Consider the following 18,659-nt stretch of genomic DNA (forward strand, 5'->3'; position numbering starts at 1 on the left):
TGACAATAAATATTCCAAGTTCATTTAATAGGGTTTCATTCATCAGATCACGTATCTGACAAACCTATTCAGAATGTTTTATCATCAATGGACTGTCGTTTAAACACTAAATCAAATTTAGACGACTTATGAAATAACTCTATTATATCTGATAACGAGAGTTGTAAATCTGAGTCTCTTCCGTTAAACTCTCTTTACCTACTCAGTTTTACTTGTCGAGGTTTATTCCAAATTTACCTCATGCCTTAGACTGTGTATGAATCTCATACTATGTCTTAGGTGGCAGTTTAGTTTGACTACCATGGTAATCGGTTTTAAACTTTGCTTATTATCAATTAATTTGAAGATTGCTATCTTCAACCTTGATAATATCTAGTAATCTTTACTAGAGTTAAGGCTTTTAATTTCGTATGTAGAATTTGCAACGGTTACGGCTTAAACACTTTTAAGCCTACTTTCCTTCCATGTCTGGAAGTTTGCTACGATGATTATTTGTACTACTTTCATCCTTTACCCTTCTAGGATGTTTCAGTAGTGTTTCGGGTTTCCAATCCGAGTTGGATGTCTAAATGCTAATCACATTCAACATGACTTGACTTTATATTTTCAAACATAAACGTCTCTCTCATGCGTGTTTGCTCATCGGTGTCTTTTCAAACTCTGATTTGGCAACGCTCTTTGTCATGAGTTTTGGGTCGAAGTTCTTTTAGACTTTTCCGAGTCTTAGATTTTCTGTTTCGGATCTCAAGCATCTCAGCGTACTGAGTCTCTTTAATCCTATCATCATTTTTATCTATGCTTATAGATCTTCAGATGCCCAAAATGGCATTTCATCCTTGTGTGTGGTCCTTTTATTGAGTCAGTGTGTTCACTGTTACATAACATCTTATGTCGTACTCAATCTTTTGTATGTACTCTGCATACGGACCCGAAAGGTTTGTTTCTCCCACTTACCTTCTTGAAACTCGTGATTCAAGATTTTTCTTCATTCCTCAGGAATCAAACTTCTTTGATTGCCTCTTTGAATCGAAGATTCTAACTCCTGCGTGCTTTTAATCCGTCGATGGATTTCTGAAGCATGCCTATGGACATAACTTGATTGGAAGAATCTTATTCTTCTTCTCTAGTTTCGGGAAACATGAATGTTTCCATCCTTCTCAGTTTTCTATTTTGGAAAACCAATTTAGGTCTTTCGTTGACTTAAATTATCAAGCTTCATGTCTTGATGAGATATGGAATTTTGACCTTTTAGGGTTTTTGAACAACAATTTGGAATTTTCTCAACTACTTTGGGATATTCTTTTAGAGACACTTTCACTTGCTTTGAGAGTTCTCCTGCGAATGACATTCGCTTTTGTGTGGTGTGTTTATAAGATCATATCTTTAACCTTTCCTTTTTCGAGGAGCCGCAGTTTGTTGCTCTTGGTCGAATTTAATCGTCTTGTACAAGTTTCATGATTGTTCTTCATGACTCTTCATGATTTTTCTCATGATCGAATTAAATCGACTTGTACTTTTCTCCCACTTATTCTTGTAATAATTAGTACTTTTCTCCCAGACTACTAGGTGTGCTAATTACTAGAAGAATACTATCATGAGCAACAAACACTTTGTTCTCTTGATTGGTTGTGGAAGAAGCCCAAATTTCTTTCAAAAAGAAATTGCGTCAGATATTAGCTAGTTTTGTAACGTTTTTTACAAGTTTTAGCTTTAGATAGAATTTTGTAAATTTGTGGAAACAATCGTTTCTAGAATATATCCCAAAGTATTCGGAGGACTAGCTTTAGCCCATCTTTGATCGAATCATGCATAGCAATGTTCGATTACTCCCACTGAAACCACCATCCGTCGGATGTGTTCCATGGAGCAGAGTTAGAAACTGTTTCTTAACTCCTTTGATGGTTATCAAGTGTTTGACTCAAGTTTTCACCACTCCAATCTAATCGGATGGCTTAATCTTTCTTGTCAAAGTGATTCATTGCTTCGGTGTGTACTTTGTTTGAGCCTTTCAAACGTTCTGAAGTTGTCAGAGTACATATTGAAGTAGCTCTCGTCAGCTTCTTCAAGTAAACTTATAGGTCTTCATAATACTGTATGAGTCCTAATAGGTTACCAGTCTTATGCCCTTTTGAAAGGGTGACTTCTCAATTAGTCCTTAAGCCCAAATCGACAATGCTGAAGTTGATGAGTTTGAATCTCTTGATTTTAGCCATTATCGATGTTAACCTTCAGTTAATTTATCACTGGTTTAAAACATCAGATGTTTCTAGAAGAACAAAATGTTCTAAGCTAGATCAGTGTCTAAGAGAAGACTTCGATCCCTTTCAGCATCCTTAGCATTACTGCTTCTGCTCCCTCTTAGATCTTTACTTCTTTTAATCAAGTATGTGATTTCCTTGAGCTTTACCGAGCCGCACATCCGGTTTAAAATACCTGATGAAGGAATTTTACGATACTTGTTTTTAACTTTGTTAACAAGGATACGGAACCGGAATTCATAATTCCATTCCTTTTGTCCTCCAGGTACTAAAGGTAGTTTCCTTTTAAATGGTCTAGCCATTGTTTGGAAACATCCACAGTAATGAGGAATACTCTTGATCATGTACTCGACAACTGATTTTCTTTGATCAAATGTTTGCCTCACTTGACTGATCCTTTGCCTTTTTGAATCTCAAGAGCTCTTTCTTAGATTCTTTGTACCAAATCTCAAGAACCTTTCTTAGACTCGATATTCCCATATGTTCTGCTCAGTTTGTTCGTAACAACCTGAGTGACTCATCTAAGATCTTTATCTATCTTTGTTCAATCGATATTGAATTGGGTGATAGATGTACTATGTTGTCTTCCCTTAGGATGACTTTCAGATTGCCTTAGAGGTCTCGTACCTCTCCATTTATGACTTATGTGGGAATTTCTTCCTCAGATTGTCTTAATGTTTATGCTAGCATCTGATACTCTTCCAAAGAGAATGTTATACGATTGCTTGCAAATGGCTTTTGACCTTCTCTTGTATGAGTCAACATTGGGATTGGGTATTCTAGTGACCTTCCTTTTGAACCTGAGAACTATTCTCGGATTCATTCTTCTATTCTAGGAAGTGGATCAACACCTCCCTTAGGTGTGATTTAAAGTTGAACTCGTTTCTTTGTGTCATCACAAAACTACATAAAAGAAATGGCAAAGTTTTAAAACTCGTTATCGTTTTTGAAAAACATTAGTTTTGAAAAACATTAGTTTTCCCACATTATTCAACAAAATCGTCCCCGATTGAATAAGTGATTACAAGACCCCAGTTCTTCGGAGTAAAGCGGACGAAGGCCCTACCCTTTGACTCCGTCGTTCCGAGTGAGCGAACTACTTCACTGATCATACCTTATGACTCTTGGTTGATAGATTTCATTAATGAATGACTAATCTATCCTTTTGCCTCGAGTATCCAAGACTCTCTTGCTGATCTCATTGAGTAGAACCATTTAGACGTGTAGGCCTCTTCTATAGACCTACCCGCATCCTAAGGTAGAGGAGGTACTCTGCGAAGGCCGACCCACCTTCCTCGAAAAAGGGCGCAACGAGTGTCTTAATCTAGATAGGCGATTACTCAAAATTACGTTTTGGGGACTTTTACGCTAGTCTGGCATTTATTATAGTGAACTATTTAGCCTAACTAACATCCACGACATAAAGCGTAAATAAGTAAGTAAATGCGCGCGAGAAAATAAATCAAGCAAACATGGATCCTAGTATGGCCCCTAACCTAGAAGATCTAATTTCCTTTGTTTTGCTTTTTGTTTCGCCTTTTGGTTCGTCTAGATCTTCATTTTTGAACCTCCATTGATTTTTCCCACTCGCCTTTGGATTCCTTCCTTGAGTTTCTTCAATGGACTCATAGACCCTAAACTCTAATTACAAGACTTTAAGGTTTCGCAGATCGTATAAACTTGAAATTAAAATTAATTACAAATATGCACCCATCCGTGCTTAAAACAAGAATATAGAAACAAATCTATGACCATACTAGTTTCCCGCATTCACATCACATGCATTCATATAATATATTAAGGCTAAGAATTATATATGTATGATTATCTTGGGAGACACTTTTGTCGACATCACATGTCACATTACGGACCTTAAGTCTAAATTCGAAGAATTCGACTAATGGTGCGTTTCGATTTTATCTTTTATGATTTCTAAAATCAACTTCAAGAAAAACTCCGTTTCGGGTTTTGAAAGCCCGGGTCAATTTCGGAAAAAATATTGGTTCGATTCTTAATGATTTCATAAATCAATTTAAAGAGAAATCCGTTTTGGCCTTCTGGATGGCCCGGATTAATTTTGGAATTATTTGGTTGGAATCAGAAGAAAATTTGGCAAAAACTCCCACTCGAATGATGGTCCCTTTTCGTGGTCCAAAAAGCCTCGAAAATACCCGGGACAAGTCCTAGACAAGTCCCAACCCAAGCCCACAAAAGTTGCGATGGAGGCATCTGGACGCGTCTAGGACGTGACCAGACGCGTCTGGGAGGTTCTGGGTGTCTCGGACTAGGTTCGACACACCTAGTGCTGGTCCGGTCCAGCACAAGACGCTTCTGGTACATGGACTAGCGTTCTGGCTCCGGCCAGGACGAGACCAGGCCGCGTCCAGTAGCAATCTGGTTGCAGTTGCTGGACGCGACTCTTTGACGCGTCTCAGCAGCTGCTCTGGACGTGTCCAGTGGACGCATCTCAGCAGCTGCTCTGGACGTGTCCATTGGACGCGTCCAGCAACTTCTGTCAGGCCAAGTAGCTTCTTGGCCGGACACTAGGGTTTCCAAAACCCTAGTTTCCAAAAAAAAAAAATTTGTTTTGCAAATCTCTATTTGCTATTTTCCAAATTTTAAACTCTTTCTAAATTTTGAAATCCCTTTTAGAACACTTCTAAAATTTCTCAAAACTTTTAGAAACTTTTAAAATTTCCAAATTTTGTTTTTTTGGGAGTTTCCTAAAACTCAAAAACAATTCTTTTAATCAACCAATTTTGGATCAAAATTCTAGGTTTTTGAAACTTTTTCAAGAACAATTTTGAAAACCAATTCAAATCTATGAAATTCAATGTTTTAAAACACTTTCAATCTTAATTTTTTAATTTGAAAAACTAGTTGAACCATATTCATTGTAATCAAATTATGAGTTTGAAGTACTTTTAAAATACTTTTATAAACTCAATCTATCAAACTATCAAGCATATCCAATATCAATTAGTTCGATTCTTAGCAAAAACTAGTTAATTGCAAGAGGCTCTGATGCCACTGAAGGGTATTATACCCTTATACTAGTGTTTATAGCGGATAACGACATCTAATGTCTAACACTAGTATCCCCAAGATCATCATGCAAAACTAGTAATTAACTAACAGGAAGATAGTAGATTACCTTAATCGCTATTTCCCTCAAGCTAGTTGAATAGATTAAAGAAGACCAAGAGCTTCAAACGTAGCTCCTCTACTTGGGACGTCGAACGGTGTATTTAATCTCCCTCTTGAAAGCTCGTTAGCACTCCAATGGTGGTTTGATAATTAGAAGACCTTCTTCTTGCTTGACTAGAAGATAGCTTGAGAATTAGCTCACTTTCTCCTCTCTACTTGATGTGGTAGAGTAAGAAAGCTTAGAGAGAAATTCCACTCCTTATTCTCTGCCCTAAGAGTGTTTATATAGAACCCAAATGAGAATACACCTCCTCAAAGGTTTCCCAAAACACCCTTTAGAATAAGATTTAGGGAAATAGTCGAAAATAGCAATTAATGATATTTTCTCAATTCCCTAAGAAGGAGGTGTCCAAACACCACGAAATTTTGCGTACATACTACTGGGTATGTCTGAAACTCACCCTCCAAAGTTCATCCCAATCCGAGTCCCGGAAGTACCCGAACCGGCCTAGGCCCAAAACCCTTATTTCGGGCCTTTTTGCTATCTTTTGCCAAAATTTTATTTAGGCCTGTGAGATATGTTTATGGGACATTCCCAATGTTATATCACACTCCCACTAGTCATATAATCCAATTAAATACCCATTCTTATGTGTAACCCGATGTAGGATTCGATCGAAGTTAGCCGCGAATTACTTCGTAATTCGATGATCGTAGTTGGTTTCTAGCTAAACACTACGACCCCTAAATCAATCGGACTTGATGATCTTCTTCATCAATTGTCCTAGACGACATATTGCTCGCATTGCCATCTTGGTCAAAGGACATCTCCTTTAACTCCTTCAGGATGCCATTAGAGAGTTCTCTTTGGTCCAGTTGTGGATTCGGTGGTGTGAGGAGAGAAAAGTTAGAGAGAGAGAGAAAGAGGGGTTTTTAAAGGTTAAAGAATTGACGAACTAGGATTTTAGGGTTGGTGGGAAAAACTACTTTATCTTCTTTTCTGAAGTTGCGCCTATATGTGGGAACTTTCAACCAGAGGCTGGGAAAGGAAAAGTGTATGGGTTCAAACCAGACCGAGATCTGGTTGTTGAAGCCAGATCCCGGTCTGGTTTTTTCCAGAGAGAGAGATTGAAGAGAGATGAGATTAGTTAGAGAGAGTGAGAGATTAGAGAGATAGAGATTAGTTAGAGAGAGAATAGAGAAAATAATTTTTTTTATGATTGAAGGTTGTCGGCCGGAAAATTGGCCGGCTGGCGACCTTCGTCGGAGAAGATGATGAGATGGCGTTGATGGGCCTAAAAAGTTTCCTAAATAGGTCTACACCCGCAAGTGCACGGGTGTCAAGTTGTAATAAAATCCGGTAAGACCGGTTCGTTCCTCAGAGACTTAGTCAAACTTAAATTCTAACTTGAAATCTAACTTGGTTTGATTGGTAATATTTTTCAAATTATAAAAAAAAATAGCAATTAAAATTTAAATAACTCTTAAGTTGATATTCAGAAAAGGGGAACCTAGGGTTTTCGAATCCATCCTTCTAAAAAATTCTAACGACGAGTTGTTATGATTTAATTAGCAAATTTTTTATATAACTCAGATTTTAGTCCATGAATGGTCTAAAAATCCGGAAGATTTTATCATGAAAAACAATAAAAATTATTAACAAATCATATCGATAAAATTAATTTTGGACTTCATCTAAACCCTAGAAAGACAAGATTTTAGCCAATCATGCTGGAAGAGATAAACATTTAAAGTTATATAAGTAAAAGAGTAAGAAAACTTAACTTTTTTGCTATTTCCAAACCAAACAGGGCCTTAGGGAAATGATTTCCTTCTATTTTTCCAGAATTCTGCCAAACGCACCCTCAGGGAAAACGATTTTCTCGTCTTCCCGGAAACGGATTCCCTGTGGGAAAATTGTTTTCTCACCTTCTCCAACTCTCTTTCTCTCTCTAACTTTCTGTTTCTTTTCTCTTAACCTCTTTCTCTCACTATAATCTCTGTTAATCTTTCTCTCTCACTTAAAAGAGATACAAAAATCAAAAGTATGAAAGAATGAAGATAACTCTCTGTTTTTATTTCAAAACCGAATCTTTATATCTCTCTCTCTCTAACTTTGTAACATCAATCTCTATCTGTTCTTTTATAATCTCTTTCTCTCTCACTAAGAAACAGAAATAAAAAGAATACAAGAAAAATTGAAAAGAAAACAAATGATCAAAACAAGCTAGAGATGATGATGATGAACTCTAAACCGTATTGTTTCTTCTTCTTTCTTTCTGTCTAAACCGTGATGTGATTCTCTCTCTCTAAACCGTTTTCTGTTTCTCTCTAGCTGTTGGAAGATAATCATACAACTCCCTGTTTCTTCTTGTTATAAAGCCGTGGGAAGATACCCGAGACCAAAACTGCCTCTCTCTATCACGATTCTTACCAAAAGATAGAATCAATAGAAAGAAATAGATGGCAAGAATCTCCCCTTGATCGCGGCTGCTATCTCACAACAAAACTTTCCCTTCTTCTCTCTCTATTTGATTCCTAAAGATCTCTTTTAAATTTGAAATCTTTCCTTAATATGAGAAGATGAAGAGAGAAAGAAGAAGGAACAAACAGACTGGTCCGGGTTGTTGTTGGCTGGAATAAAACGATTCCATGCTTCGCGGCCATAAGAAAAGAGGTGCAGCATGTGTTTTAGATGAAGCCATGTGATTGGGAAGAGCAGCTGCCGTTGGATCTTGTGCAGGATCAGCGTGACTTCTTGCCTCGCGCTACACGGAATCAGCGTGAGAAGCTGATCCCGCATATAACCCGTGTGCCCACCATCATACCGAAAACGTATCCCTCGCCTCCTGGTTAGTGACCACGTGTCAACTAGCTGACTTGGTCAAATGATTTTGACTTCAACTTTGACGTGGACTATCTCCCTGATCCGGACTCCGATTCCACTTCCACTTTCGCCGATAGATTCGTATTGGACTCTACTTTCACATGAGCACTAATATTGACCAGAATACCCTTGTCATTAAAAAGACTAAAATGGCCCTCAAGTATGTCTTTATCACGATGTTTTCGCATCGAACTCCGTAAATGAGACCTGAGAAAGAAAATTAAACAAATCATCAAAGTAACCACTCGAACTGGACTAACTAATCCGAGTTAAGAGATTCAGAGGGGACATTTTCATGTCTCATCAGGCGTGAAGATGAGGTGGCAGATGGAGGAGGGAGAAATGGTGACTGGTTAACGGTATTATAACCGAATCTAAAAAAGGGGATCATCTGGGTATTTTTGATAAAGTTGGGGGCTAGACAGGAAGCTGGTCACAAAGTTGGGGGCTATTTGAAAAATAATCCATTTTTTTATGGGTGCTTCTAAAGGCACCTGGCCAAAAGGCTGTTAGCATCCAGAAATTTTAATGACTCGCTCGAGTCCTCTATAAGCACATGTTTTTAATGTGGGTGACGGTCACTTCCGTTTGCCTCTTCCATCTTCTTCCATGTTTAGAAGGTTGGTTCAAAAACCCTTCTGATAAAAACTCATCTTCATCCTCTCCAAATCCACACACAACCACCACCACCATCTCTCTTCTTTCTCTCTCTAGAATTTGCAGACATAATGCAAACTCTTCAATCTTCATCTTCTCTCTGAGTTTCACCATTAGAATCTCTTCGTAAGAAATCTCCACCACCAAATCAACAACAGATCTAAGAAGAAGAATCCATTATCTCTTGTGAGGTAGTCATTCCTGTGCATTCTCATTTTCATTGAAATGTTCACGCATGTTTACTGTTTGTTTCTCTATCTGAGCTTTAGGTTTATACATGATTCGGATCTGAATCTCAGATGCTTCTTTATCTCTTTAGTTGTTTCGATTAAATTTTATTTTGGATCAAATGCAAATAGAATACAACAAATTGTAGAAAAAAAAATTCCTAACATTGTTTGTAAGATTTATAAATGGTGCCTACTTTAACCAAAGACGCTGACTCTGCTGCTTCTGGTCTTCCAGTAACGGGCATCGTTTTCTGCATCTCCATCTTCTTATCTCTTCTCTATCTCTCTATTAAAGCATTATAATGTATATGAACCAACCTTATGAAACTAATTTCAATTAGAGAAATTTCTTCTAATGTCTCTGATTCCTCCATTAATGAATCAACTCTGGATAATGATGAGACATGAAAATGTCCCATCTGAATCTCTTAACTCGGGTTAGTTAGTCCAACTCGAGCGGTTACTCTGATGAATTATTTGATTTTCTTTCTCAGGTCTCATTTACGGAGTTCGATGCGAAAACATCGTGATAAAGACATACTTGAGGGGCATTTTGGTCATTTTAATGACAAGGGTATTCTGGTCAATATTAGTTCTCACGTGAAACTAGACTCCAAGACGAACTCGTGGGCGAAGACAGAAGTCAAATCGGAGCCCGAACAAGGAAAATAGAGTAAGTCAAAGTTGAGTCAAAATAAGTTGACCAAATGCCCGACATATGGTGGTCAGTGACATGTGGCGCTCCGAAGGGAGACAAATCTGATGGCTCATATCAGTAGCGGGCTCTTTTCGGTCTTTCCTGTTTGTGTATCGGGATGAGACGGAGTATATGATCGAGTGTAGTTGAGCAACAGTTTCATCCGTACTCCCTAAGGCGCGGGGCTGAATCTAACGGCTGGCGCTCCCACCTTCCTTGTTCCGTCATCGTGGCAACCCGTTGCATCTCTTTCCGTAGTCCCGCGAAGCACATTATTGTCTCAACAGATAACTATCACCGTTCTCTCTTCTTCTCTCTTATCCTAACGTGAATGGGAAGTTCCATTTCTAACTTCCAAAGAACGTAGAGAGAGAGAGAGAGAGAAGGAAAGAAATTCTATTATGGGGAGCTGTGATCAACTGGATATATTTGAGTGAAGATTTCAGAAACTTTATTTTTGGAAATCAGGGAGAGATCTAGTTGCTGTTTATAGAGATGGACGTGATTTATCTAAATAGAGAAATATTTAGAGAGAGATGGGAGCTGCCTCCCTCAACTATATAGAGAACAGAAACAGAGAGTTCAGGATTATCTCGGCTGGGAGGATGACTTCTCTTAAGCTCAACCAAACCTGAAATATTAGAGAGAGAGAGAAGCAGAGCTGATTTAATTTGTTTTCTTCTTTACTGTTTTAGTGAGAGAAAGGTAGAGAGAGAGAGAGAGAGATAATTGTAGAGTGAGAAATCAAATAAGATATATTTTGTTCATCTTCTATTTCTTCTTCTTCTTCCTTTGTTATTCTTTTAGTGAGAGAGAAAAAACAGAGTAGAAAGAGATAGTAGACAGAGAGATTTCAAAAAGAAAGAGAGAAAAAGAGTTAAAGAAGACGGGAAAATAATTTTCCCCCAGGGAATTAATTTCCGGGAAGATGAGAAAACTTCTCTCTTAGGGCACGTTTGGTTGTCCGAGTGGAAAATCAGCAGGAAAAACAATTTCCAATGAGAAAGTTATGTTTTCCTTCCCTCTTTATCTCTTATTTTCATACTTGCTAATGTTATCTTGTTTCCCATGAGTGACTAATTCTTTTATCTAGGGTCTTAGATGAAGTTCTACATAAGAAATTTTATCGATATGATTTATTAATATTTTTATTGTTTTTCACGATAAAATCTTCCGGATTTTTGGACCATTCATGGACCAAAAGTCTAAGTTATATAAAGAATTTGTTAATTAATTAAATCATAATGAATCATTGTTAGAATTATTATAAGGACGGATTCGACAACCTTAGGTTTCTCCCCCATTTCCTGAATTCCTTGTATCATTTGTAATTATTTTCCTTTCGTAAATTTATTTTTAATATTTTATTCATTTCAAAACCAAAACCAAATCATTTTAAAATCCTATTACTTCCTAGTTTTAGAATATATTCAACTAGTCTCTGAGGAACGAACCGGTCTTACCGGAACTATTACTTGACGCCCGTATACTTGCGGGTGGTGACCTATTTAGGAAACTTTCTAGGCCCATCAGATAACCCATTGATTTTCTTCTAATTTCTTCTAATGTGTATTTCCTCGAAATTGGTGATTTTCTACATATCCAAACATTTGATATCAAACATCGTAACACTGTTTTGGATTCATTGAGGGAAGCCTACCATGATGTCGCTGTTCATTGCACTGTCTCATGCTTAAGAGATAACCAGACGACTTGAGTGCTTATCTAGGTTCCATTTTTAGGGTTTGGAGACAGAAAATTGAGAGATTTAAGAATGATGGTTTAGTTTATGATAGGTTCAGCCACACCGGGGACAATATTGAGAAGGCACTCTGGAAAGAAACTATTCGCTAAGAGTTGTTATCTACTGATACACTTGCTAGTGCCTTTAATTCAGTCTGGGTATTCCTTGCGGATGATGAGAAAATCTTGCAGATGTTTGAAAAGGTTGGAGAGAGAGAGTTTGGAATTCCAATTTTCAGATTTTGTGAGAGATGGATAGAGGGGTTAGGGTTAACTCTCCACTTTAACCGGTGCCTACATAGTTGGACGGTGCTAAAAGAGAAAGGATCAGTTAGACGTGGTGCTAGTTGGATGCTAGCAGCCTTTTGGCCCGGTGCCTTTAGAAGCACCCTTTTTTTATTTGTCTAACTAAGATATTTGATTGTCTATATATTAAGCATGACCAAAACTTAAGCAACAAAAAAGATATTGGGTACATGTATCAGATCTTCACTTAAATACATGTCAAAGATAACCCAAATTATGAACTATAGGGCTAAGTTTATTATTAAATACTAAAATACCTTCCAGTAACCTAATCAAAGGAGATTTGAAGGGGTCTGCCCTAATGAGAGATAAAAATCATCCAAGTCAATGAATGTTAAATCATTGCCTACCCATAAAATAAAACTTATTGAATTAAAAATCAATAGTACCTAACATGTGTTTGACATTTTGAGGTCAATCTCAATCGTTGCTTCAGTATTATCGATATATGTAAATACACATGCCCATAAAAAAATTAGTAATGAAGGGTGAGATGATCCCACAAATGGAAGTTAAGCGAGGTTCCATTTCTTCTTATTAAGTGTAAGATATCTTCTATGTCAATGGAAAATTAGGAAATCATAAACTCTAGAACAGGGAGAGAGAGAGAGAGAGAGAGAGAGAGAGAGAGAGAGAGAGAGAGAGAGAGAGAGAGAGGAAATGACAACCTCAGAAGAGGTTAGCTACATATCAACCAGTCTAATCCAACCAGCAAGTACTAGTCTCACAAGTCAAAAAAGTAGGAGGATTGAGTTAACAAAATGGGATCTTCAATTGCTCCCTTATCTCTATATGCAAAGGGGTCTTCTATTCACTACTTCCAAACAACAAGAAGCAGGATTATTAGTAGATGATATGATCTCTCACCTTAAGACCTCTTTGTCGAAAACACTCGATCATTTCTTCCCTCTCGCGGGTCGTTTAGCCATTACCGAACACGACAATTTTAGCTCTATTTCTGTCTATATCGATTGCAACTTTGCTGGTGCAGAATTCATCCATGCCACTGCCAACTTAACAATAGCTGATATACTCAACCCGACTTATGTTCCTTCCATTGTTTGCACTTTTTTTCCTCTTAATGGTGTAATCAACCTTGAAGGTCGATCTAAACCATTGCTTTCTATTCAGGTAACACAACTTATTGATGGTTTATTTATAGGTTCTAGTATGAATCATTCTGTATGCGATGGCACATCCTTTTGTCATTTTCTTAACTCATGGTCTAAGATCTCTAGATCAAGCACAAACGATCCTATTATCGAATTTCCTGTTATAGAACCTTGTTTTCTTAATGATACCCATTGTCCGATTCGCCTTCCTTTCTCTTACAATGAGCTGTTCAAATTGAAGTATATCCCAACTCCTTTCAAAGCGAGAGTATTTCATTTTGAACCGAAAAACATTGCTAGACTTAAGGAAAAGGCAAACTTGGAGATAAAAACTAAAGGTGGTAGTCGAAGGGTATCGTCGTTGCAAGCATTATTTGCTCACCTTTGGGTAGCTGTGGTGCACGCGCAATGTTTAGAACCAACTGAAAATACTAGATTCGCGCTCGCAATGGGGAATAGAGCGAGACTGAATCCACCATTACACGAATCATACTTCGGAAATTCGCTCGACATGGGTATAGCAACTAGTAATGTGAAGGAGTTGCTCGAGAAGGGGATAGGCTATGGGGCTTCGGTGTTGAACGAAGTTATTATGTCCCACAACGATGCTAAGATTCGATGTTCTTGGGATTCATGGGTGGAGAAACCTGCTTACCTTATCTCTAATAGATCTATAGCTCCCAAGTTCGCCACTTTGTGGGTAGGGGGTTCTGTAAAGTTTGACTTGTACGGAAATGATTTCGGTTGGGGACAACCGATAGCTGTGAGAAGTGGATTATCAAGCAAGTCCAATGGGATGATTATGGCGAGTCCTGGATCGGTAGAAGGAAGCGTAGATGTTGAGGTTTGCCTTCCCCTCGAGGTCTTCCACGCCATGGTCCATGACTCTGAGTTCATGGATTTTGTTACTGAGGTACCTCCTTTTCGGAGTGGAGATTAAATTATTATGGATCCATGAGAGTCCCACATCGTAAGTTTTTTAATCAAAGAGATCGATTTGAAATTCATTTGCAATCATCTCCATTTCTTTGGTCCTGTCAAACTTCAACCTACTTCTATAATTTTGTCAGCGTGAGTGCTTAATTTTAAGTTTAGTTGCGAAATTTACCCGAATAAAAACTGAGAATATTGAACTAGTTTATGGATTTGTATTTTAGAACTTCAATGATCATTGCTGAGTATACATAATTTTCAATTTAAGCAAAAAAAACATATAAGTGATTGAAACAAATCCTACTTCCTCTGACGAATTAAGGTTGAAGCAATTAAACCATTTATATCACTTTATAACTAACGGCTTTTAATGAGCCAACAACACTTGGCTAGAGTGGTAGGAGGTTTAGTCTTTCACCCTCTAAGTCCGTAGTTTGAGGCACGCTTACAATACAAAAAAAAAAACTCACGGCTTTCATTGAGTTAGTTGTTGTTTCCTTTTCTTTTTAAATGGAATGCTTAAGCTGTCTTTCCGTACTTGATTCCTCTTATAAGTGTCAAATATAGGAAATTGCGTAAGCTGTCTTTCTGTTTTCGATTTCTTGAGCCCCTTCCATCTCTCACATGCAAATGTTTTTAAATAATATGAATATATGATCTCTCAGCTTAAGACCTCTTGATCGTAAACACTAGATCATTTCTTCTCTCTGGCAGGTCGTTTTGCCATTACCGCGCACAACAGAGATTGCAACTCTGCCGATGCAGAGTTCATTCATGCCCATGCCAACATATCAATACCTGATCTTCTCAACCCAACTTATATTCATTCCAATTGTTTGCTCTTTCATTCCTCTTAATGGTGTACTCAGTGAAGGTTGATATAAACCATTGCTTTCTATTCAAGTAACGCAACAAAGAAATGTTGTTTGGCCTGAGTGGTCGGCCGACTCTGACCCGAGCCGTGTCGTGGCTGCCCAGCTCGGACGAAAAGCCATTTCCCTGATGATGAGTGGAGAGTTTAGAGAATATTTGATTTTATCTTTTAATCCTAAACACCTCCTTCCCTCATTTCTCAACTCCTAAACTAGAAATGAGAGTCAGGGATTCATTATTGAAGATGAATAGGATAATTTGATGCATTGTATCTTGTTCATAAACTTTCAAAACAATATAGGAATAGGAGAATTTGATGCATTGTTTCTTGAGTTTGAGTTGATAAACATTATTCCAAACATGATAAATTGGGGTAAACATTGAGAATGAGTTCATATAGGTGAACAATATATACAAGCTCTAAAGAGGACCAAGAAACTCAACACCTTATAGGACTGGCCAAAGAGCAGGCGGATGAATTGTTCCAACATTTAGATGCAAATTTCTAGGCTTTAGCTGAAGATAAGGACTAATACCAAGCAAATCAATATAGCAATTCAATGGAACTCTCATCCCCCAAACATTGATTGATTCGAGTTTGCGGCAATTATTTACAAGTGCTTGGAGCCCATTCTCTGTGACATGCCGACAGCTCCATAGAACAATAGTCTGCAGCACGAGATAAACATAAGTTAGACTAAAAAATGTTAGTCATAGTCGTAGTAGACTTGTGGGGGAGAAATCGAGTAGACAAATACGATCTTTGTGACTTTGTCTGTATTGTCTAAATTTGAATTGTTCAAGTCTGACTTGTCTGCATTTTAGTCGTCTAAGCCTGACTTGTTTTGGTCAATGGCACATGCCTAGCTCCAAATGACAAAAAATCAAACCAGACGCAGCCATTCAGACGAGTCAAAAGCACGAGTCATATAAAAAAGAAAAAAAACGTTCTGAAAATCTGTCTCTGAATCATATTCTACGTATGATTGCAGATATACAAACACGACTACGGACAAAGATTGAAATAGTTCACCTTCAAATGAGGGCAGCTATTCGAAATAGCAAACAATGATTCGTCGGTAATAAATGTGCCACCAATGTTCAAGTGCTGCAGAGAAGTAGCTCTCGAGATCTGCAAAGAGCAAAACTCATAAACAAAATGAAAGAACGGTGAGACTATTTCCAAAGCACAACATATATCATTTATTTGTTCCATATGTTGCATATGATCAGTCTCCTAGCTCATATGGTTCTCTATTAGCAGGCCAAATAACACGGTTTATATGGATGGAAGGCGAATAGTTACTTACGAGCTGAATTACACCATTATCTGTGATCCCCGTAATGCCCCACAAGGATATTGATGTCAAATTGCTAACACATTTCGCCAATGATATTTTGTATAGTCCATCGTCAGTTATTTGGCATCCCCAGCAACTCCTTGAACTGAAACCAAAATTAAAATAAGAGACCAAATATTGAAAATTTAAGAAAACAACTTCAAAAGAATGGGCTAAATTTTGAGTTGAATGGTTCATCCACCATTACACCTCAAACAAGCTTATGATTAAGAATTTTGAATAGGAAATCACCCGACGTAAAGGCGTCAAAAGATAGGCGGATAATGGCATTATCCTTTATAGTTTATATTATATTAACTGAAGCCACTTGATTTGCTCCAAGGGCTCGAACTGAGGGCCTCGTCCCCGCAGGGGAAGGGCGGAGTTGCCTAGCATCTAAGACACGCGCCAAGATATCGACTCACCCAGTTCGCATCTCATGACTAATGATGCACAAGAGAACCTTGGAAATTTCAGTGGTGACATTAGAGAAGGCTTTTGATTCACTTTAGATGAGCGTCCAAGCCCCACTTTTTATAGTTCATTATACAATGACAATGGAAACATTTTACATTTTTACTACTTGAAGACCAGAAATCATAAATATACTATCAACCTTAGTAGGAGGGTCCATTTCTTTCCTAAGTCTGAAGTGACTCGAGTGAGATTTCAGAATATTTGTGTTTGCATGTAATATTAGACACGTCTGTCAACAGTTGGTAGCCCAAGTGGTTCCAAGGTGTTGACATAAACTCCAGAAATCCCTGGAGGTCTCAGGTTCGAATCCCAGAGAAGGTGGAATCTTTGGTTATTTTATTTGGGATTATTAGGGTGTAAATAATGTAGTTGGGCTTTAGGCCATTGCCAAATGTAACGACATACGTAGATCGTAGTCGAATTCCAAAAAAAAAAAAAAATATGAGACACGTCTGACTGGCCGCCTTGGTTTGTTTTGTCGGCCATTGAGTCAGATCCAGAAAAGTGACAATGACTTGAAAAAAAAAACACATCTTATTTATTAAGCCCTCTTTCTAGGGCATAATAGTCAATCATGATTGTGTTTTCATTAATCAATTCTTGGGCATGTCCAAGGCTCCCTACCAGTCCAACGGAAAAAAAAAAGGACTTTCAGTTGACATTTAAATTACTATTTTAGGTTTGTTATCTCTCTTTCAATTTCACATTTATGCAAGGATTCAGATACCCTTCATCCCAATTTTCCCATAATCTCAGAAAATTCAGTGAAAATGGCGTTTCAAATGGTAGAATCACAAACAGAGCTTTCACAGAGAGAGAGAGAGTACATACATATCGAGTTCCTTGAGGTTATAAGCATAACGAACAAGACGAGCAGTGGATTCATCATCCATTTTACAATCAGCAAAACTCAATCGGTCTCTTCCTGCATGAGATTGTCTAACAGCTTTCCTCCATTTCCTGCAAACTCCACTCGCCCTGATATGAATTTGAAAAGTTCAAATTGATCAGAATTTCAAAATCCATTAATTATTTCACAAAATATAAGAGAAGAAAACATCAACTTTATAATTAAAAAATTGAAAATTGAACTTACTGAGCCAAATCAGTGAAGGAAGTGGTGAGAAGAAATATATAAGCAAGAAGATCCACCGGAAGCCTTTCGATCGCTGCATCTTCTTCCTTCTTACCCATCCTCACACTTTTCTTTCTCTCTCTAGAATTAGCAGAAACAGGTTAGAGAGAGAGAGAGAGAGAGAAATTTGTAAGAAGAGGGTGGATGGATCTTCTTCCCAGCTTGGGTGAAAAATTGGAAGAAATAGAAGTTGGCGGGACCAACAAGTAAGGATGTGGTCATCGTTTCCTCATCATGTGATGAATCTCTTCCCCGCACGTATCTCTATGAACTTGTAGCCTTTCATGTGGTTCGGTAATTCACGCGAATCTTTCAATATTCGTCTGGGTCCCATATGTGGGCCTTCTGATAATGAACGACAACCGTTAGATTACACTTCTGTGGTCTAGGATTTACTAGGATGATATGATTATAAGTATGCTGACATAAGAAAAGCCTTAATTCAACGGTCGAAATTTATCTAGACTTTGTAGATTTAGGTGACATTTTTGGTTTTGAGTTAATTCTACTTTGGCCCACAATAAGTGCCAAAATAAAATAATTTGTATTTGTCAAGCATTCTAATTTGGTTTGTTTAGATCATAATTTTTTTAGTCACGTCCATATTTATTTACCACTGGTTTCAAATTTATTTCTCTCATGTTTATTATTTGAGGTAATTACTAGAAAGGTCAAAATAATATTGAAAATGAGTAGAAAAGCACTAAACATTTGAAAATTATTATTCAGGTCAAAAAGTGTGCAAATACTAAAATACCCCTTTTTGTCATTTTGTGTAACTAAATTCTTTTATTTTTCTTTAAACTTTAAATCGATATAATTTTTGTTTGAGATGTCGGATTTCTATAAAAATTATATATTTAG

At 37.5% G+C, this 18,659-nt stretch overlaps 2 protein-coding genes across 2 annotated transcripts; one reads left to right on the plus strand and one right to left on the minus strand.

The window, feature by feature from the left end:
• The first annotated feature begins 12,570 nt into the window (after window positions 1–12,570).
• On the plus strand, window positions 12,571–14,225 carry LOC147565906 (putative acetyltransferase At3g50280). Its single transcript, XM_086652371.1, has one exon. It carries the CDS (start codon window positions 12,586–12,588, stop codon window positions 13,975–13,977), a length of 1,392 nt encoding a protein of 463 aa, XP_086508497.1. The 5' UTR covers window positions 12,571–12,585; the 3' UTR covers window positions 13,978–14,225.
• Window positions 14,226–15,100: 875 nt separating this feature from the next.
• Window positions 15,101–18,036, minus strand: LOC147565907 (F-box protein At5g67140-like). The gene is made up of 5 exons (XM_086652372.1): window positions 17,757–18,036; window positions 17,492–17,638; window positions 16,154–16,289; window positions 15,877–15,975; window positions 15,101–15,512 (listed from the first exon to the last, which is right to left on the minus strand). The coding sequence occupies exons 1-5, from the start codon at window positions 17,852–17,854 to the stop codon at window positions 15,291–15,293; spliced, it is 702 nt and encodes a 233-aa protein (XP_086508498.1). The 5' UTR covers window positions 17,855–18,036; the 3' UTR covers window positions 15,101–15,290.
• Window positions 18,037–18,659: the final 623 nt, after the last annotated feature.

This window comes from Eschscholzia californica, unplaced genomic scaffold (assembly GCF_041429995.1).
Source record: "Eschscholzia californica isolate CP2 unplaced genomic scaffold, dmEscCali1.0.p SCAF_1, whole genome shotgun sequence".
NCBI classification, from domain to species: domain Eukaryota; kingdom Viridiplantae; phylum Streptophyta; class Magnoliopsida; order Ranunculales; family Papaveraceae; genus Eschscholzia; species Eschscholzia californica.

Excerpts from the sequence above, each read along its gene's own strand:
- LOC147565906 (XM_086652371.1), top strand. The coding sequence starts at position 12,586 with ATGACAACCTCAGAAGAGGTTAGCTACATATCAACCAGTCTAATCCAA.
- LOC147565907 (XM_086652372.1), bottom strand. The coding sequence starts at position 17,854 with ATGGGTAAGAAGGAAGAAGATGCAGCGATCGAAAGGCTTCCGGTGGAT. Across the intron at positions 15,976-16,153 it reads ATAATGGTGTAATTCAGCTC|ATCTCGAGAGCTACTTCTCT; the intron begins GTAAGTAACTAT and ends TGCTCTTTGCAG. Across the intron at positions 15,513-15,876 it reads ATAGCTGCCCTCATTTGAAG|ACTATTGTTCTATGGAGCTG; the intron begins GTGAACTATTTC and ends CTCGTGCTGCAG.